A 22514-nucleotide genomic window follows, 5' to 3' on the forward strand; every position below is an offset into this window, starting at 1 on the left:
CAAAATACTAATTGAGTGCATGTAAACTTCTGACCCCACTAGGAATTTGAAGAAAAAGCTGAAATAATTCTGACATTTCACATTAAAATGAAGTGGTGATCCTAACTGACCTAAGACAGGGAATTTTTACTAGGATTAAATGTCAGGATTTGTGAAAAGCTGAGTTTAAATGTATTTGGCTGAGGAGTATTATTACAGATTGAGTCCATGCAATTTATGTGACTAGTTAATCACATTTTTACACCTTAATTTATTTAGGTTTGCCATAACAGGTTGAATACTTGAATTCACACATTTCAGGTTTGAACGTTGTATTAAATTTGTAAACAAATTAAAACATGTATTGTGTGTGTAGGCCAGTGACGATATCAATTTAATCCATTTTAAATTCAGGCTGCAACAACAAACTGGAGAAAGGGATGTGAATACTTCCTGAAGGCGCTGTATGATAAACTACATCACCATGTTCTTATACATCTTAATACTCATTACCATCTTGTCAATGTTCAGAATACTCTGGAACTTCCCTTGTCTCTCTAATAGGAGATGTGTCAGTAAACCAGCTTATTTTAATGAAATGTACATAATTCCTGGGCATGTATTCTCACATTATGCCACCCAATACTGTGAGAAAAAAAAAAACCCCAGCCTTTTGTCATTTTAACTTTCATCCCAAAACAAGCACCGATGAAACAAACATACGACAGGCATCAGAAAGTACAAATACATATTTATTCTCAGAAGTTATTGCTGAAGATACAGGTTATAAGGACAGGGATTGGCAAAGTCCTCGAGACGGGATTGTTTTTTTTTGGTAAGAGAAGAGTTGACGTACAGATTAAAGGTCAAAATGCTAATTCAAAAGCTGAACAGAAATCAAATCAGATTACGACAAAGTCCAACGTAAAGAGAGTAGACTACCATTTAGTTCAGTTGCATCTCTTCTCCTATCGACCTACATTACATAGTTATTAATACGTAAGACTTAGGAACAACAGCTAAATAAAGAACATGTCTGAATATGACAGTACAAAACCCCAGAACATTCCAGCTTTTGCAGAGCGCATTTTTAACCCACCATACACGAAGACAGTCGCAGACCTCGCAGTCCAGTCCACACACAAAAAACAGTAGTTTGTAGAAACAGAACAATTAGGGATTGGTTGAGTAGTGATCTTGTGCAGCATTCAGCATGGCTGAATCACAGGTGTTTAGGCTGAAAACATAGGATAACATCTATAGTGTTGCTGTACAATCACCACAACCATCAGTAGTAAACTAAAACTTAAGTCTTGACTTAATCATTAGGGCTCGGTTAACTTGTTTTGACATATTTCGTTGATAACAATCATTTACTTTAAACTATATTATGAAATATTGTTGAGTGCAAATTGTTCCATTCATAATAATAACTATAGGGTGTATTAAGGGGTTTTGTGTTTAAACAAATATCTGGCTCCTCCCCTCCATGGCAGTCTGGTAGACAGATGGGATAGAGGACCGTCTGGTAGACAGATGGGATAGAGGACCGTCTGGTAGACAGATGGGATAGAGGACCGTCTGGTAGACAGATGGGATAGAGGACCGTCTGGTAGACAGATGGGATAGAGGACCGTCTGGTAGACAGATGGGATAGAGGACCGTCTGGTAGACAGATGGGATAGAGGTGAATAGAGGACAGTAAAGTGTACACTATTCCTCATGCAGTACTGGTCAACGTAGTGCACTACAGAGGGAATAGGGTGCCATTTGGAGCTTCCCCCAGGTCTCTAGGGGACAGTGACATGGAAGGGGGAGCCGGGGACGTGATCTTCGCCCCACTTGACAACCAGGATGTAGTCGCCCTTCTCCTTGAGGATATAGGAGACGTTGTACTGCATGTTACCCATGTGTTTCACTGATACCTCCTCACAGGGGATGTGGGGGCCGTGGACTCCAACCAGCAACATGTTCTTACCTACAGGACACAGGAAAAAGGAATTATTTGTTGATGAACTGATGGATTTGATGGAGCCAATGCATACGTTACCCGGAAGCGATGTACAAAGCAACATTGGAATGCTCTACCACGTAGCATTACAGATAAATCACATATGACAACATTACTAACAGAGACCCAGTACAGTAACCACATTCTAACATAAACCTAGTAACTAAACAAGTCTGCCATCTGGTTTCTGTCAGGTTGAGCTTAGCTCCCGGTAAACTGATGTTAACTACTACTAATAACTAACTACTAACAATAGGAGGAGTAATAATAATAATAATAATGAATAAATATAATAAGAAATTATAATAGGACTAATACATTCTAATAATAATAATAATAATAATAATAATAATAAGAAATTATAATAGGAATAATAAATCATTATAATAATGATAATTATAACAATTCTAATGATAATTATAATAGGATTAATAATAACTTCAAGGACCCAAAGTCTAAGTAATAAAATGTCTCCTTACCAGCCTTGCTGCAGTCGACGGAGAAGCTGGCTCTCTGACCCATGTAGGCCTTGCTGAGGCCTGGGCCACGGGTGGCCACCTTACTGGCGTCAGAGGCAGAACGAGGCAGGGCGCTGTGGGAGTTGGTACTGGATGATTTGGTTACTGACTCCACCATCAGGGAGGACGTCTCACTGGCGTTGCTCACATTCACCAGGCGCTGACCTGAGAGGGGGGAAGAGATTGATTCAAATCAATAACCCGGTCTGAAAAGGCACCCTATTCCATATGGCCCTGGTATAAAAGTAGTGCACTCCATAGGGAATAGGGTTCTACTGCAGACCTACCTGTGACTTTGGCCTTGAAGGGGCTGCCAGTGATGTGGTTGGGTCCTCCGTATTTGATGGAAACCAGGTAGTTCCCAGGGGCCATGGGAGTGTACTGGACCTTGTATCCCTCTGAACACTCCTGGCAGTCCATCTTGACCTTGGAGGGGCCCTCAATCGTCACCGCCAGGGCCCCGGGGCCCGCCTTGGTGTTGTTGATGATGAACTCTGACTGCTGGCCTAGAGACAAGACAGAGGAAGAGAGGGTTGAGGTAGGTTTTGGACAGGGGTGGAGCAGAATCCTGCCCGCAGGGGGTTTGAGTATTGGTTAGGTTCAAGGGATTTAAAGGGACATTACACTCCACAATTAAAGTTTGTCAGGTATTTTCAGAACTCAGGTGGTCTTATGTTAAGAGAAGTCCCAGGCCATCTGTTCAGTAGATCCATGTCCAGATTTGCAGTGATTATTCTTTCCTTTAGGATCTGGAACTACTTGAACCATGTGACAGACTCATCCACACACCATACTCCAATGGTTTAACCTCACCAGCCATGTGACAGACTCATCCACACCCCATACTCCAATGGTTTAACCTCACCAGCCATGTGACAGACTCATCCACACCCCAATGATTGAGTGTAGTGAAGAAGGTTCCAAGTTCCTCTGCGTACACGTCACGGACAAACTGAAATGGTCCACCCACACAGACAGCGTGGTGAACAAGGCTCAGGAGGCTGAAGAAATTTGGCTTGTCACCTAAGACCATCAAACTTTAACAGATGCACAATCGAGAGCATCCTGTCGGGCTGTATCACCGCCTGGTACGGCAACTGCTCCGCCCACAACCGTAAGGCTCTCCAGAGGGTAGTGAGGTCTGCACAACGCATCACCGGGGGCAAACTACCTGCCCTCCAGGACACCTACACCACCCGATGTTACAGGAAGGCCAAAAAGATTATCAAGGACATCAACCACCCGAGCCATTGCCTGTTCACTCCGCTATCATCCAGAAGGCGAGGTCAGTACAGGTGCATCAAAGCTGGGACCGAGAGACTGAAAAACAGCTTCTATCTCAAGGCCATCAGACTGTTAAACAGCCACCACTAACATTGAGTGGCTGCTGCCAACACACTGACTCAACTCTAGCCACTTTAATAATGGAAAAATTGATGTAATAAATGTATCACTAGTCACTTTAAATAATTCCACTTTATATAATGTCTACATATCCTACATTACTCATCTCATATGTACACACTGTATTCTATACCATCTACTGCATCTTGACTATCCCGCTCGGCCATCACCCTTCCATATATTTATATGTACATATTCTTATTCATTCCTTTACACTTGTGTATAAGGTAGTTGTGAAATTGTTAGATTACTTATATTATAGTACTGCATTGGACATAGAAGCAGAAGCATTTCTCTACACTCACATTAACATCTGCTAACCATGTGTATGTGACCAATACAATTAGATTTAACCTCACCAGCCATGTGACAGAGACATATGTACTGTACTGAGATCAGAAGAGCAGATAAACCTGTCTCTGACCTGTCTGCTCACTAAACATCAAATATATAACTCTGTCTGACACTGATCTACAGTAGTAATGTACACACACACACATATATATGAGAGCGCGCTGCCTGGGCAGAATATACAGATAGAATATACCAGACCTGAATTAAGTAGAATTTGACATATTTGAAACACTTTGCTTGACGTTCCAGATGAGCTAGGTTTGCACATTTGTGACTATTCTATTGTTTTTATTCTGCAGGTCAACAGCTTCATCATTTGAAAAGATTCAGAACAGTATTTGAACTCAGGTCTCATCTGCACAGAGCTGGCCTGCTTCCCAAATGGCTTCCTATTCTCTACGCAGTGCACTACTTCTGACCAGAGCCCTATGGGTCCCTATGAGAGGCACTACCTGGTCAAAAGTAGTGCGCTATAAGGACTCTGTATGCGCAAGCAGACTGAATTCTGGGAGATCAGGCCACCATAAAGACGTGATTTATGTTTCCTCCATAAGCCTGTTCTTCTTCACCACCATTCAAAACACTACAGCCCTCGTAAAAACCATTTCAAATGGCACCCTAGTCCCTACGTAGTACACTACACCGTAGTAGGAAACAGGGTGCCGTGTGGGACATGACCCACATCTGTCATCCAGACCTCAGGCCTTTCCTACTCCCTAGTTTCATGCTTGTTATAGAAATGGGAGTTTTAAAATGGAGGAATTGGTTGATATGTTTGAGACATAACTTCAACATTGAATCATGGCGGTTTAAAAAAAAACAGACTGTCTCTCAGATTATCAGTGAATGTATCACTCATATTTTTTCCAATGTCACGGGCTCCGGTCAAAAGTAGTGCACTAAATAGGGACTAAGGTGCCGTTTGGGTTGCATCCTCACTGGGCTAGATACAGGAACAGGAAACAGAGAGGATGTTACAACCCAAACAGCAACACAATGCTGTTGGTAACTTGACTTATGTAGACACATTCATGTGTTACCAGGATGTGATGTATGTGTGTGTGTGTGTGTGTGTGTGTGTGGTGTGTGTGTGTGTGTGGTTGGTGTGTGTGTGTGTGTAGACAATTAAAAACATGGCTTAGAAACCCCTGACTGACCATGTGAAAGGATCAGATCTACACAGAAATAAAACTGGGTAACCTGATCCAGATCGAACTATTAAAACGGGCGAGAGAGAGAGGGGGGGCGAGAGAGAGAGGGGGGGCGAGAGAGAGAGGGGGGGCGAGAGAGAGAGGGGGGCGAGAGAGAGAGGGGGGCGAGAGAGAGAGGGGGGCGAGAGAGAGAGGGGGGCGAGAGAGAGGGGGGCGAGAGAGAGGGGGGCGAGAGAGAGGGGGGCGAGAGAGAGGGGGGCGAGAGAGAGGGGGGCGAGAGAGAGGGAGAAGAGGTTCAAGCCCAGCATGATCTGGTAAAGCCTGGTGTCATCTAACCTGCAGGGGGCTTCTAAGGTGCAGGAGGTATAACTAGGGGGTGGACTAGGGGCAGTTTGAACTGGGGTTTAGGGGATATACACCACTTATCATTTAGGTTATACTTAGGGCACGGGGGTTTTCCCTAATTGGTCAGATCTTGTCTAGTGCAGATGTTGAGTCCAAAATGAAAGACCGGTAAGCTCAACCTGAGAGAAAGTACTGTAGTAGCAGAAACCTTTATTTAACTAGGCAAGTCAGTTAAGAACAAATTCTTATTTTCAATTAACGGCCTACCGGGGAACAGTGGGTTAACTGCCCGGTTCAGGGGGAGAAAGACAAATTGTTACATTGTCAGCTCGGAGATTCGATCCAGCAACCTTTCGGTTACTACCACCAACAGCAGCAGTCCCATTGCTTCGGAGAAGGAAGGCTGTGTTAAAGGTTAGAGTAACGTGGTAACAAGGTCACCTGTGGTCCCCCTCTCCAGTCCAGCTCCGTGTGCAGTGACCAGCCCTGCGTCTCCACTCTGACCTGGCTCTCCCACCCGCACTTGGAAGGGGCTCCCGGGGATGTGGCTGCCATTGAACTTCACGTCGATGGAGTGGAGCCCGTTCTCACGCGGAATGAACCTGATTGCATACTTATCTGGAGGGAGACGGAACGGGTAAACGGTTTAATCAAGAGGGGTTATACATCTACTGAGCCTTCAGAAACTATTCCCCTTGACTTACTCCACACACTGGAATCACTGACTGCACCAAGGCTCAAAGAGATAGTCAATGTCTGCTTTATTCATTATTGTTACCCATCTACCAATAGGGGCCCTTCTTTGTGAGCCAATGGAAAACCTCCCTGGTCTTTGTGGTTGAATCTGTGTTTGAAATTCACTGCTGGACTGAGGGACCTTACAGATAATTGTACGTGTTGGGTACAGAGATGAGGTAGTCATTCAGAAATCATGTTAAACACTATTATTGCACACACAGTGAGTCCATACATAAGCACATTTTTACTCCTGAACTTATTTAGGTTTTCCATAACAAAGTGGTTGAATATTTACTTATTAAATCAAGACACTTCACGTTGGTAATTAATTTGCAAACATTTCTAAAAACATAATTCCACTTTGACATTATGGGCAGGCCAGTGTCAACAATCTCAACTTAATTCATTTCAAATTCAGGCTGTAACAAAATGTGGACAAAGTCGAGGGGTGTGAATACTTCCTAAAGGCAGTGTAACCTAACGAGGGCATGGGGGCACCTCAACAGCTGTACACGCAACCTAACGAGGGCGTGGGGGCACCTCAACAGCTGTACACGCAACCTAACGAGCGATGTCCTAAACTGGGTGGAAAAGTCATGAGGTGTAGAGTGATGAAGTAGTTCAAACGAGCCATCAGAGTAGAGACACCGGGGGGAACGCCTCGGCAGACACCGGGGACACACATTTAGCCCATCCCCTTGGGAAGCCTCACCTTGCTCTAGCTGAGACACAGCACATTCCTCCAGAGCTCCGGAGGGTGAGTGGGCCTTGGCATCGATGGTTCCCTTGGCACCGTTCAGATGTACCGCAAAGGATGCTGGGTGGTTTACCTTGAGGCCAGACTCCTGGAGGCAGCCAATCAACAGGTTAGTGAAGCCCCTCCCAAATGCTCTACACACCCAGTCAGAGGGAGTGTCCCATGGAGAACCAATTATCAGCGCTGGTCTAATTGGTCAGCCAAGGCTGTGGCTTGCATTGCCACTTCAGAGCCAAGAATACATGCCCATTATAATTGTATACAACATTGTAGTTACCATTTTATAAAAATCAAGGTACTCCCCGCGGAGACAATCAGCCCGAGTTATCCTGCTGCACAGAATCTACAAATCACCTTGTTCAGGCTGACCCTCTCGGCTGGGGAGACTTATAACAATATAGAACACAGAATACCACCTTTGTATTTGCCCTGTGCTCAGCTTGGACCAGCTAATGCCTAGAGAGGTAGACCTGAGCCCAATTAGGTAGTCTACTATAGACAGGACAGGTCTATAGGGTCAGGGGACTACAGGGGATAGAACTAAAATCTAGTTACTAGAAAGGTTGTAGAAGACTAAACCAGGTCAGACCGAGGGGGGGGGGCTTCCTCTCTCTGCATTAGCCAACCAAGCAGCGAGCCAGAATGATGTTGATGCTGTTAAAAGCCTTTAACTGAAACACAAGAGAAACACCACAGAGTCCCACACCAGTTTGAAGGATGTCCCGCAGCTATTTCACAACATAATTAAGCTCACACTTCATTTGGATAGCTCCCAATAGATGGTACAGAGATCCTGCAGCTAATAGTCCCCACCTAGTAAGCCAAACTGTCGTCTATCAAAATCAAGTGTAAAATAATATTGGATTTACCTCTGTGTGTGTGAGTACTCTAACGCTGTGTGTGAGTACATGGGGTATGTATGCGTTTAACCTTGTCTGTATAAAGAGCACCTGGTAGCTGTAACAGGAAGTTGTTGTTTTTTTTTTTTACGGTTTAAGTGCTATTGTTGACCATTTGGAGTCAACGGGTCCAGTCCATCGTCGTCACGTGAACCTATTTCATACGTCTTCATCACCTGGCTGAGACCTTAGAGCCAGAAAGATACTCCCTGATAGATCTGGAACACAGCGTAGCTGATCTGTCCTCCACAGATCATACTAGTGATGCCTTTAGGAACATACAGTAATGATTCATTCCCCTTTTTAAAAGCCGTTATCCAATCTGATTGAAGATATTACAGCCGACGGGCTGACCACTACCTTATAATCTCTATTTTAAGTTGATGTAACAGTTCTAGTTCCAATGCTAGATAAAGATATTTGTACAAGGGACGTGTGGTAATGTTCAAAGGGGATAGATGTGTTGTGGATCTCACTAATGAATCCGTGTTAAACGCTTAACTAAATAGCTGCGGACATGGTGCAGGTGTGGGGGTGTTTCCTTGTGTCTCACCTGAAGACTAGCAACAGTGAGACGGCGGGCGTCGTCCGTAGGCGCCATGACAGGCACAAGGTACGGGCTGTCTGGGATGTGCTCCTCGTTGAACTTCACTGACACCTCGTAGTCACCTGTGGAGAAAGATGTGTTGACAAATCATTCTGGTACTGTACCATGGCAGTCTGTAATCAGAGAGAGGTCAGAGACCTGGCCGTGTGGTGCCAGGACAACAACCTCTCCCTCAACGTGATCAAGACAAAGGAGATGATTGTGGACTACAGGAAAAGGAGGACCGAGCACGTCCCCATTCTCATCGACAGGGCTGAAGTGGAGCAGGTCGAGAGTTTCAAGTTCCTGTGTCCACATCACCAACAAACTAACATGGTCCAAACACACCAAGACAGTTGTCAGGAGACTGAACAGATTTGTACTCGGCGCATGTTGTCAGACACACGTGGGTCTCTATAGACGATTCTCTTCCTCAATAGCGTGCAGTGAATTCTACTACATGAAAAGCTGAAACGAGTATAACATCCTGGCATTTAAAGCAATCTCAATTTTAAATTCACATACTATAAAAACAGTATCTATTCACATATCCAAAATGCCTACTATTTAAAACGCAAGCACAGGTTCACAGCCAGGCACACCGATACCTTGACCAATTCAAGCAGACCCATCCAACCTTCAGACACGCAGTAAAACATGACCTAAATATACAGTAAAACATTGAGCATACAAAAACAGATTTGAACATTTTAAACTATACGTTGGACAGATAGTTGACACAAGTGACCAGGTGCTGTGTCCCCTACCAGGCTCCTGAGCTACGTAGGACACCTCACAGGATCCATCCTTCCTGTCTTCAAAGGAGATCTCAGCTCTGCTGGGCCCCTCTACAGCGACGGACAGACCACCGGCACCAGCCTCCCGTGTCCAGATACTGAACTCAGCTTGGAGGAGGAGGAGACCCGTATAAATATTATAGAGTAACATTTTCCCCCATATGGAGAGAGATGTGATGAAGGTATATAGAGGGATCTGGGAGACAGATGGAGATATATCAACAGATGCCTCTACCTGGTACTCCACACTCGGCCTTCTCCAGGCCTGGTCCACCGGCCCTGACCTTCCCAGCCCCTCCCTCTCCCAGGGGCCCCACAGTGAACTGGAAGGGGCTCCCTGGAATGTGCTGGTCCCTGTATTTCACATCCACCGTGTGAATTCCCATCTCATGGGGAACGAAGCGTACGCAGTAGGTGCTGGGCCCCACCGCCTCCATGTCTGCCTTCTCTGTGGCGCCAGAGGGACTGGTTACCTGGGCTGACACGTCATGGATGTCGATCTCTGACAGGAGAGGTAGAGGAGGACAAGAGGAGAGGGGCAGAGAAGGGAGAGGGGCAGAGAAGGGAGGTGTTAGTCCACAGCAGAAAGAGCAGGAGAGTCTCCCAGTTTCTCAGTCCCTCTCCTCCCTCCAGAAAGCCAGGTAATGTTGATATTTAACTTTTAAAAGCAGAACATAAAAGAAACCAAAACATGCATCTTTACATACAACGGAATAATCTTAAAGACTCTTGGTGCATGTGAAGGCACGAGCACACACACTTGTGACATGCTGTGATTGAGTGCATTCATGCTGTCAACCTCGCCATCCGAAAGCCCAGTGCTATCAACGCACCCTCCAGCCCTGTGGGCCTCGCCAGGGGGGTAGCAGCGCTCCACATGCCCACCGCCCTGCACCGTACCAAAGTAGTAGCAGTAGAGTCCCTGCCTAGAACCAGGGTAACACCAGAGGTCCTCCACATGCCCGGGGCCCTGCCCAGTACCAGACCAGACAGCCTGGACACCACCCTGCCTCTAGGGGACCCATGGGACCCTCCACGGCTCCCCAGCCACACAGAGCAGTGGGAGCGACATATAGGAGATACACCATAGAGGATTTCCTGGGATAGAGCCAGAAGGAACCACGTCACTATAGAAGAGAAACAGAGACAGGGAGAAACAGAGACAGGGAGAAACAGAGACAGGGAGAAACAGAGACAGGGAGAAACAGAGACAGGGAGAAACAGAGACAGGGAGAAACAGAGACAGGGAGAAACAGAGACAGGGATAGAGAAATCAGGGCTGGAAAGAGAGAGGCCCAGGTACAGGAAATGGCAACAGGAAAACAGGAAATACAAAAGTAGATGAAATAGCAAAGTAGGATAAAGAAACCTCAGAACCCATGTAGAATAGGGACATCAGTAGTACAGGGAACCCAGTGAAACACACACACACACATCTCCCCCCCCCCCCCCCCCCCCCCCCCCCCCCTTAAAAATAACACTGTTGGTTCAGTCCACACCCAGAGTATGACATCAGCACACCGCTCCAGTGAACGGGCCTCCACGATATGGGGAACATCCAGCCCATCCTACTTCCTTGGGATAGCCAACAGTAAATCCTCTACAGTCCAATACTCATTGTACAGCGTTGGCCAACCCTCCATCTGCATGGCCTATACAAACATGGATGGGCGTGTGGCCTCAGAGCCACAATTAGAGAGGGAACAGAGGGAGCTGGCAGGCACTCGATGAGCTGTTCTAACTTGGCTGCCAAGTGACACGTCTTCTGAACAAGAAACATTTTCCCAGAGGTCTGTGTGTTTCATGAATAAACTCCGAAGATACGTTTCTTTCTGCGGTACTATGGGGAGATTAGACGTAATGTGTGTACTTGTAGCCATAGCCTAATATTTCTGTCCATGTGGTTTCAGTTATAGCAGACAAACTTTGTCCAAAGTCCTTGGCTACCTCGGCATGAGGCTGAACAGCCAACAAGCTTTGTCGTCAACATACACAGTAACCTTAAGTCAGCTTGGCAAATTAGGTTAATTTAAACCTTTAAAATTACACAAAGAAGAATACTTGTCTCAACATCAATATATATGGCTGTCAAATTACAGTCTATGGCCCCCCAGATAGAACGCCCCATTTCAGAAACATACTTTCGGCACACATCTGTACTCATTCATACCTGAATTGAACACTCTTCCCAGAGTCAATCGAGGGGCGAAGGTATAGAGGGGCAGGGCGAACGTGTAGAGGGGGGCTGGGCGAACGTACAGAGGGGCGAAGGTATAGAGACCCTGTATAGAGGGCCTGGGCGAACGTACAGAGGGGCGAAGGTATAGAGACCCCGTATAGAGGGCCTGGGCGAAGGTATAGAGGGCCTGGGCGAAGGTATAGAGGGCCTGGGCAACTAGCAAACTGCTCCGAACATAAGAAATTAATCACTTTGGTGGACCAAATGTCACTGAAATGGTTTAATATAAAATGTATCTTGCCGGTCAATGAATGTATCAAATTAAAGGCCTATTATAATAAACAGGCTGGTAATATATATAATATATAAATAAATACACAGGTTGATAATACATTCTATAGGTGTTCTTACCTGGTATCTTGAGGTTGAGGTCACAGACACTACCGACAGTGGCGATGGAAGCAGCCTTCTGTCTCCTGGTGATGCTCTCTCTGATACGGCCCTCACCTGTCACCTTCACCGTGAACGGGCTGCCTGTGGCGACGAACACACACAGCAGGGACAAGGGTCACTATCACTTCATTTTAGAAGAAATGAATCAAATGAACATTATACCATTTTAAAAATTAGATCACTGACAATTCACAACTACAAGCTCTGCTGCAACACCAGAGGGGTATCTTAGATACGAAGGACGTTACATCTACTCAGGGTTTTCTAAAGGAGGAAGTTGTCACAAATTCAGAAGGCTGTGGTAGAAAACAGGCTTTTAGAAGTACCAGGATGGAGACCAGGCAGTAATCTAGTGGAGTTATATTTAACTCTAATACCACAGTTGTTGAATACTTGGTTCTAATTGGTTCGAAGAGCATTCTAGAAATACAGGTGTGCCAAGCTTGTAGCGTCATACCCAAGAAGACTCAAAGCCGTATTCGCTGCCAAAGGTGCTTCAACAAAGTACTGAGTAAAGGGTCTGAATACTTATGTAAATCAGATTTATTTGTAATAAAATTAGCAAACAATTCTAAAAACCTGTTTTTGCTTTGTCATTATGGGGAATTGTGTGTAGATTGATGAGAATTGAAGGCATTTAGCTCATCTGGTAGGCTCGTGTCACTGGGCAGCTCGCGGCTGGGTTAACCTTTGTAATCCGTAATGTGGCAGGATGTCAGAGCCGGCGTAGTAGGATTCAATCTTAGTCCTGTATTGACGCTTTGCCTGTTTGACGGCTCAGACGTCGTAGTGGGATGTCATAAACATCCAGATTAGAGAGCCGCTCCTTGAACGTGGCAGCTCTTTAGCTCAGTGCGGATGTTGCCTGTAATCCATGGCTTCTGGTTTGGGTTATGTACATACGGTCAACTGTGGGGACGATTTTGTCAATGTACTTAGTTAAAGACGCCGATGACTGATGTCGTTAACTCCCTAATTCCATTGGATTATTCCAGAACATACTCCAGTCTGTTAGGGAAACAGTCCTGTAGATTAGCATTCACTTCATTGGACCACTTCTGTATTAAGTAGGGTCACTGGTACTTCCCGTTTGAGTTTTTGCTTGTAAGCGGGAATCAGGAGGATCGAGTTACGGTCAGATTTGCCAAATGGAGGGTGAGCTTTGTATGAGTCTGTGTGTGGAGTAAAGGCGGTATAGAGTTTGTTCTCCCTCTGGTTGCACATTTAACACGCTGGTAGAAATGAGGTGAAACGGATTTCAGTTTCCCTGCATTAAAATCACTGGCCACTAGGAGCGCCACCTCTGGATGAGGGTTTTCCTGTTTGCTTTATGGTCGTATACAGCTGGTTGAGTGCCGTCTTAGGGCCAGCATCAGTTTGTGGTGGTAAATAGTATGGTCTAGCCCCCCCCCATTGAGTTAGCCTGCCGCAGAGCAAGTTAGTGCTAAATGATTCATTGTCATAGAAATGTACCTGGCTAAAAGGTGAGCCACATTCCTATGACCAGTTATCCCGAGTTACACCTCAGTTACCTCGTTAACTCCTCAAACCCGATTGGTAGGATCCTCCTCATTTTGGTATAAAGGAGCGTCTGGTACAATAACAGACCTGTACGTAGACTCACCTGGCACGTGTTGGTCAGCGAAGCGTACTGAGACGATGTAGGAGCCTGGTTCTGACGGGCAGTAGGAGACGACACATGTCCCATCCTCCACGTCCTGGGTCTGGATGTCCACCTTACTGGGCCCCTCAACAGATAGGGCCAGACCACCGTAACCTGGGTGACAGAGTAGACAGTCAGACCCTGGATAGACAGGATCAGACCCCTGTAGCCTACAACAATACCAGTCAGACAGACAGTTCTGGGAGTGAGACTGAGCAATGTGTTGCCAAGTGGCGCAGCGGTTGTGATGCAGTGCCTTAGACCATGGTTCGATTCCGGGCCGTATCACAACCGGCCGTGATTGGGAGTCCCATAGGACGGTGTACAAATGGCCCAGCATCGTCCGGGTTTGGCCGGTGTAGGCCGTCATTGTAAATAAGAATTTGTTCAGACTTTAGTTAAATAAAAGGTTGAAAAACATTTTCTTTAGATGCATTCAGCAGTCCGTTTAGGAAACCATTGGGACCATTTGACCTAATCAAAAGATGCTTTCTATCCAACCATGACGCTGGAGATGGACTGACAAATCCAGACGTAAAAGCCACATTATGGCATTCACATTATACAGCCAACGAACACTAAACTTAGTAACACAATCACATCTCTGGTTTCCGGAAAGAATAGTTTTGGGTTTGCCGTAATACAGTGTTGAAGGTTAAATAACCCCATTATGGTTCATTCTCTTCCTGTATATCTGTAGGCCTGTTCCATACCCAGTCTGATTGGAGGCCCTACTATTCTACCCAATCACAACGACTGTGTCCCAAACCACAGCCTGTTAACTACTTTTTAACCAGGGGCAATAGGGAATAGGGTTCAATTTGGGACAACCACTGACTCTACAACATCCTAGGTCCTACCTGATCACACTGTAGAGGTTTTGGCTGAAACTTAACATAAGTGAGAGAATTTATCTACCGTTAATGGAACCTGAGACACCCCCAGAGACCATGTGTTAAGTGTGTGTGAAGGTGTGAGAATCAATATCGGGAAACAGAAACGCTGGGACCCAGGCCCGGAGACACAGGAACCAGGAGGCCCGGAGAACCAGGCCCGGAGACCCAGGAACCAGGCCCGGAGACCCAGGAACCAGGCCCGTAAGAACGTGAGACTAATTAGTGACACTAATTCCAAAATCAACCCCCATGGCCTCTTAAAGCAACCATTCCAATAGGAGACTCATTATTTTAGGGGGGGGGGGGGGGGGGGGGGGGGGTAGTAGTAACAGAGTTTGGCGGGGTGACCCTGGGCCGTTGTAATACCTACAACCAGTTATAGGGTACTATTCAAGACACTCACCTGCTTCTCGTGTGTCGACCACAAAGTCAGACATGTCGAAGGTGTGTCCCTCGACCAGCCCCTGTCCGTACACCTTGACCTTGGAGGCGTCGCCGATCTCAGATTGCACAACCATGATTGTGATGGGGCTGTTGGGAACATGGCAGCCATTCTTCTTGATGCTCACCACGTGCTCCCCAACCTCCCTCGGGATGAAGGAAATACCTGGGGAGAGAGAGAGAGAAAAGAGGGGGGGGGGAGAATAGATGGGACAAAGGGAGAGAGAAAAGGGGGGGAAGAATAGATGGGACAAAGGGGAGGGGAGAGAGAGACAGAAAAGGGGGAGGAAGGGTAGATGGGACAGAAAGAGGGGCAGGGAGAGAGAGAAAAGGGGAGGAAGGGTAGATGGGACAGAAAGAGGGGCAGGGAGAGAGAGAAAAGGGGAGGAAGGGTAGATGGGAGAGAGGGCAGGGAGAGAGAGAGTTAGAGGCCCTGCTAAACTATTTTAATCTAGACATAGATTAATTTATTATAGGTCAGACATAAATCCATACCAGTGCAGTCACCTGTAAGTGACCCTACTCATACATGGTATATACCATCACATACATCACCTGTCTCGATACTCCCTTGCCAAACAAATGTAATTTCTCAAGAAAACTCCCAGCCCTTCAGTCAGTTGAATCAGTGGGTAAACAGACCAACAGTTCACCCACCTTCGGTGTAAAAATACATTGAAAATATAGGGAGCGCTACTGTCACATCGCGGCCGGCGAACAGTTATTCCACACATTTGTTTACCGCTGAAGAATAATAATCAAGACTGTACAGGTTAAAGCTGATTCCTAGGACACACAGCCCTGTCACAGGGGGAGCAGACATACTTCACAAGATGGATGGTTGTTGGGCTAGGGTCAGGTCTTACCGACGTGGTTGTTGGGCCAGGTCTTACCGACGTGGTTGTTGGGCCAGGTCTTACCGACGTGGTTGTTGGGCCAGGTCTTACCGACGGGGTTGTTGGGTCAGGTCTTACCGACGGGGTTGTTGGGTCAGGTCTTACCGACGGGGTTGTTGGGTCAGGTCTTACCGACGGGGTTGTTGGGTCAGGTCTTACCGACGGGGTTGTTGGGTCAGGTCTTACCGACGGGGTTGTTGGGTCAGGTCTTACCGACGGGGTTGTTGGGTCAGGTCTTACCGACGGGGTTGTTGGGTCAGGTCTTACCGACGGGGTTGTTGGGTCAGGTCTTACCGACGGGGTTGTTGGGTCAGGTCTTACCGACGGGGTTGTTGGGTCAGGTCTTACCGACGTGGTTGTTGGGCTAGGGTCAGGTCTTACCGACGTGGTTGTTGGGCTAGGGTCAGGTCTTACCGACGTGGTTGTTGGGCTAGGGTCAGGTCTTACCGACGTGGTTGTTGGGCTAGGGTCAGGTCTTACCGACGTGGTTGTTGGGCTAGGGTCAGGTCTTACCGACGTGGTTGTTGGGCCAGGGTCAGGTCTTACCGATGTGGTTGTTGGGCTAGGGTCAGGTCTTACCGACGTGGTTGTTGGGTTAGGGTCAGGTCTTACCGACGTGGTTGTTGGGTTAGGGTCAGGTCTTACCGATGTGGTTGTTGGGCCAGGGTCAGGTCTTACCGATGTGGTTGTTGGGCTAGGGTCAGGTCTTACCGATGTGGTTGTTGGGCTGTCTCTTGAGCAGACAGGGTTCGTCGCGGCCAGAGGGGGCTTTGATGCTGGCGGTAAGTAGAGACAGGTCCGTTTCTGTAATGTCCAGGGAGAAGTCCGCTGCAGAACCCAACTTCAACTGGGAACAACGTTTCTCCTCTGCGAAGAGACACAGACAGGGGTTAGTGAGTCACATTGACCATTCAGGATGAGAGACTTAGAGAAACACTTCTCAGGTTAGGGATAGGTGTTTCATTGATTACATTTACTGGCAGAACGTTAAAAAGTTAATATAAATAACGATCTGGTGTCATTGGTAGAGAGTCAGAGAATGGAGTGAAAGTGCACTGTAAGTACAACACTGTGGGGTCAGGTGGAAACGGTTTAGCAGCCTGTCCAATACCTATAAGCACAACACTGGGGGGGCAGGTGGAAATGGTTTAGCAGCCTGTCCAATACCTATAAGCACAACACTGTAAGGCAGGTGGAAATGGTTTAGCAGCCTGTCCAATACCTATAAGCACAACACTGGGGGGCAGGTGGAAACGGTTTAGCAGCCTGTCCAACACCTATAAGCACAACACTGTAAGGCAGGTGGAAATGGTTTAGCAGCCTGTCCAATACCTATAAGCACTACACTGTGGGGCAGGTGGAAATGGTTTAGCAGCCTGTCCAATACCTATAAGCACAACACTGGGGGGCAGGTGGAAACGGTTTAGCAGCCTGTCCAACACCTATAAGCACAACACTGTAAGGCAGGTGGAAATGGTTTAGCAGCCTGTCCAATACCTATAAGCACTACACTGTGGGGCAGGTGGAAATGGTTTAGCAGCCTGTCCAATACCTATAAGCACAACACTGTAAGGCAGGTGGAAATGGTTTAGAAGCCTGTCCAACACCTATAAGCACAACACTGGGGGGCAGGTGGAAATGGTTTAGCAGCCTGTCCAACACCTATAAGCACTACACTGTGGGGCAGGTGGAAATGGTTTAGCAGCCTGTCCAATACCTATAAGCACAACACTGGGGGGGCAGGTGGAAACGGTTTAGCAGCCTGTCCAATACCTATAAGCACAACACTGTAAGGCAGGTGGAAATGGTTTAGAAGCCTGTCCAACACCTATAAGCACAACACTGGGGGGCAGGTGGAAATGGTTTAGCAGCCTGTCCAACACCTATAAGCACAACACTGGGGGGGCAGGTGGAAATGGTTTAGCAGCCTGTCCAATACCTATAAGCACAACACTGGGGGGGCAGGTGGAAACGGTTTAGCAGCCTGTCCAATACCTATAAGCACAACACTGGGGGGGCAGGTGGAAACGGTTTAGCAGCCTGTCCAATACCTATAAGCACAACACTGTAAGGCAGGTGGAAATGGTTTAGCAGCCTGTCCAATACCTGTAAGCACAACACTGGGGGGGCAGGTGGAAACGGTTTAGCAGCCTGTCCAATACCTATAAGCACAACACTGTAAGGCAGGTGGAAATGGTTTAGCAGCCTGTCCAATACCTATAAGTACAACACTGGGGGGGCAGGTGGAAATGGTTTAGCAGCCTGTCCAATACCTATAAGTACAACACTGTAAGGCAGGTGGAAATGGTTTAGCAGCCTGTCCAATACCTATAAGCACAACACTGTAAGGCAGGTGGAAACGGTTTAGCAGCCTGTCCAATACCTATAAGCACAACACTGTGGGGTCAGGTGGAAATGGTTTAGCAGCCTGTCCAATACCTATAAGTACAACACTGTGGGTCAGGTGGAAACGGTTTAGCAGCCTGTCCAATACATTGGAGAATAGAAAAGAAGCCAACCTCTCGACAGGCTCTTGATGAGTTTAGGGACTTTAAACCTATTAATGATGTGTGAGGCATGTCACTTCACCCATCTGGTTTCTAACCTCATCTGGATGGATCCATAACAATTTACTGCGGGAATAAATCACTGAATGACAGAAAAAGTGGAAGAAAGTAGGCTAATGCAATTGAAGGCAAATGGTTGCTTACTGAAACTCCCCAAGTTATCCAATGTTCAAATAGGATTTGAAGGAATAGCCTACCCACGTGTGGTCAACCATTTCAGCGCCGTTTCACACTGCTCTGAGACAAGCATGGGGACTGATCTTGATAAATCTGATTTGTATTTTTCACTGAATCTCCGTTTGGGTATTGGTTAGACTAGAACTAGGGTGTGGAAATGTTAGGATCATTTTGCTCTTCACTTTGTAACCTTGGCCTACTCCTGACCAGTCACGTTGTACTGCTCCATCTTCTCCTAACAGAAACACAGGCCGACATTTGACAGTAGCCTCTTTCTTGGAAAAGAAACACCATAATATGAATCAATTTGATTTTAGATAAATAAATAAACAAATTAGAATCACCCCCATTAGTCTGTTCTAAAAAAAATATATTTTAAAGTCTAGTACAGCCCATATTAAAAACAGTCAAACGCATTTGTGAATTCAACGGCTTTAACCGACATGTTGCGATTTATTCATTTTGTATTATTATTCAAGGCTCCTTTTGTTATTTCGTTTTATAACTGAAATGTTTGATGGTATTTAAAGACATGGATAACATGACATACTGCATATTGAAAGAGGCCGGTATGCCAATAAGTCCTGCTCAAAACAGCAGACAAAACAAGACTGTCAAACCTACAGCTCCTAGTCTTTTAAACAACTATTCAAAGACGCCCTCTGGTGGTCAAAGCATTAACGGCAACGATGACTGAGTGTAATACTATGACGTCATGCACACCAACGTGCAGTACCGCGGCATACCACAAGCTGAACCACTGACCATGTGCTTTTCTCTCAGAGAGTGTGAGTGTACCATTAGTCTTTTCATTGCAGGGCACCGGTATGTTGTAATAAGGTTAAGAGAGAGAGAGAGAGAGAGAGCAAGACAGTGTGTTATCTGTGATCCTAGCGTTGTGTGTGTCTCTCTTACCAGTGATCCTAGCGTTGAAGGGGCTGCCAGCGATGTGCTTGTCGTTGTATCTGACCAGGATATGGTAGTCTCCAGGGAGAACAGGTAGGTAGGTCACTGTGCAGGTACCATCTTTATTATCCACACAGGTGATATCTGCCTTGGAAGGACCCTCGATGGCCAAGTCCAAACCTCCTGGAGACCAGTCAGAAACAGTCAACGGGGATCAGATGGTTCCTCTAACACTTCATAAGGATGTTCCAGACAGCCATCTACCAGTCTAGTCATCATTTACAGTAAACCATGAAAGTCTCTGCTATCCTACGCATTTCAATTCCCCCTCAGAGCAAACCATGTCTTCTCTGTACGTACCCTCGGCAGCATCCTCTGTGTAGATGGTGAACATGGCGGTCTTGTTGGCGACGCCGTAGACCAGACCGGGACCGGAGGCAGTCACATTGGCACTGTTGGCGTTGTTCACATAGAACTGCAGAGGAGACTCTGAAGAGACAACGACAACGTCATCAACCTGAGACGATAAACACTATGTAGGGCTACCCCCCCCCCACAGTAGCCCTCCATTCCTCACACCGTACCCCCACACCGTAGCCCCAACACTAACCCTCCATTCCTCACACCGTACCCCCACAGTAGCCCTCCAAGGGTCCCAGGGAGGGATCGACACATTCTCCTGATATCACCAGGAGAGGTCTTTCATCACCAACTATCAAGCATCATCTCAACAGGTCTCTGAGCTTAAAACAGAATCTCGCAGAAAGGAGGATCTTTTCAACTGAGCGATTCTCTCCCCCCCTCCCTCTGCCTCTCCCCCCTCCCTCTGCCTCTCCCCCCTCCCTGGTATGTCCTGTTCATGACGTCAACACACAGGAATCCTGACAGGATATTCATCACTCCTCTGTGCCCTGTGTGTGTTAGAGATCTGTGTTCCTGCGTTGGAGATATTTGCCTTTGTTCCACAGCCTGCTATTCTACCAGCAAAACAAACAAGTGAACACCTGAAAGTGCACGTGGTGTGCGCGTGCACGTTGTGTGTCCGTGCGTGTGGTGTGTGCTGACCTGGAATGTGCGTTCCGTTGTACTTGATGTGCATCTCGTGTAGACCGGCCTCAGTGGGGGCAAACTTCACTGTGACTGTCCCGTCCTTGTTGTCCATGATCTCCGGCTGAGCAGTCTTCCCCGACGGCATGTGGACCTCACCTAGAGAGAGAGAGAGAGAGAGAGAACGTAGGCTACTAAGAGAAGAGTTACACTGCCCTACCAATCGACAGCTCACCCCACACTGCCCTACAAATCGACAGCTCACTCCACACTGCCCTACCAATCGACAGGTCACGGTGTGCCAAGAAGCTTCTCATTCCTATGTGTTTAGTTAACTTCTTTGAGACTGGGGGGGCAGTAATGAGTAGCTTGGATGAATAAGGTGTCCAGAGTAAACTACCTGCTACTCAGCCATAAAAACTAGAATATGCATATTACTAGTATATGCGGATAGAAAACACTCTGCAGGTTTTAAAACTGTTTGAATGATGTCTGAGTATAACAGAACTCATATGGCAGGCGAAAACCTGAGAAGAAATCCAACCAGGAAGTGGGACATCTGAGGTTTGTAGTTTATCAACTGGCACCCTACTGAAGATAGTAAGTGGGATATTGGTCATATTGCACTAAGGCTTCCACTAGATGTCAGTCTTTAGAACCTTGTTTGATGCTTCTACTGTGAAGTGGGGGCTCATACGGGATGTTTGAGCCAGGTGTCTGACAGAGTGCCAAGAGCTCGTGACGAGCGTTCACGTGAGAGTTAGCTCGCGTTCCATTGCTCTCATACAGACAAAGGAATTGTCCGGTTGGAACATTATTGAAGATTTATGATAAAAACATCCTAAAGATTGATTCGATACTTTGTTTGACATGTTTCTACGAACTGTAATATAACTTTCTGAACTTTCGCATGGACTCGCCGGCGCATCGTGATTTTGGATTGTGTATTAAAACGCACGAACATCAAGGAGGTATGACAAATGAGGGACTTTATCGAACAAATCAAACATTTATTGTGGAACTGGGATTCCTGGGAGTGCATTCTGATGAAGATCATAGGTAAGTGAATATTTATAATGCCATTTCTGACTTCTGTTGACTCCACAACATGGCAGATATTTTTTGGGCTGTTTTATTGTCTGAGCGCTGTACTCAGATTATTGCATGGTGTGCTTTTTCCGTAAAGCTTTTTTGAAATCTGACACAGCGGTTGCATTAAGGAGAAGTGTATCTAAAGTTCCATGTATAATAGTTGTATTTTCATCAACATTTATTATGAGTATTTCTGTGAATTCATGTGGCTCTCTGCAAAATCACTGCATGTTTTTGGAACTACTGAACATAACATGCCAATGTAAACTCAGATTTTTTTATATAAATATGAAATTTATCAAACAAAACATACATGTATTGTGTAACATGAAGTCCTATGAGTGTCATCTGATGAAGATCAAAGGTTAGTGATTAATTCTCTATTTCTGCTTTTTGTGAGTCCTCTCTTTGGCTGGAAAAATAGCTGTGTTTCTATGACTTGGCTCTGACCAAACAATCGTTTGTGGTGCTTTCGGCGTAAAGCCTATTTGAAATCGGACACTGTGGCTGGATTTACAAGAAGTTTGTCTTTAAAATGGTGTAAAATACTTGATTTCTTGAGGAATTTTAAGATTTGTTTTGAATTTGGCGCTCTGCACTTTCACTGGCTGTTGTTGTGGGACGCTACCGTCCCGAATATCCCAGAGAGGTTAATGAT

The 22514-nt window shown here is 46.3% G+C and overlaps 1 protein-coding gene across 2 annotated transcripts in view; it reads right to left on the reverse strand.

The window, feature by feature from the left end:
• Positions 1-713: 713 nt before the first annotated feature.
• Positions 714-22514, reverse strand: part of LOC139413935 (filamin B, like) — a 99665-nt gene continuing 77864 nt past the window's right edge. For both annotated transcript variants that reach the window (XM_071161804.1, XM_071161805.1), the window contains 15 exons: positions 20783-20923; positions 20078-20206; positions 19727-19900; positions 16779-16934; positions 15134-15337; positions 13796-13948; positions 12130-12252; positions 9775-10041; positions 9510-9647; positions 8710-8825; positions 7213-7345; positions 6204-6380; positions 2796-3014; positions 2470-2673; positions 714-1957 (listed from right to left, as the gene is read on the reverse strand). In XM_071161804.1, the coding sequence (XP_071017905.1) occupies positions 1770-1957; positions 2470-2673; positions 2796-3014; positions 6204-6380; positions 7213-7345; positions 8710-8825; positions 9510-9647; positions 9775-10041; positions 12130-12252; positions 13796-13948; positions 15134-15337; positions 16779-16934; positions 19727-19900; positions 20078-20206; positions 20783-20923 (2522 nt within the window). In that variant the 3' untranslated portion in view covers positions 714-1769. The remainder of the gene's footprint in view (positions 1958-2469; positions 2674-2795; positions 3015-6203; positions 6381-7212; positions 7346-8709; positions 8826-9509; positions 9648-9774; positions 10042-12129; positions 12253-13795; positions 13949-15133; positions 15338-16778; positions 16935-19726; positions 19901-20077; positions 20207-20782; positions 20924-22514) is intronic.

Source organism: Oncorhynchus clarkii, chromosome 7 (genome assembly GCF_045791955.1).
Source record: "Oncorhynchus clarkii lewisi isolate Uvic-CL-2024 chromosome 7, UVic_Ocla_1.0, whole genome shotgun sequence".
NCBI lineage: Eukaryota > Metazoa > Chordata > Actinopteri > Salmoniformes > Salmonidae > Oncorhynchus > Oncorhynchus clarkii.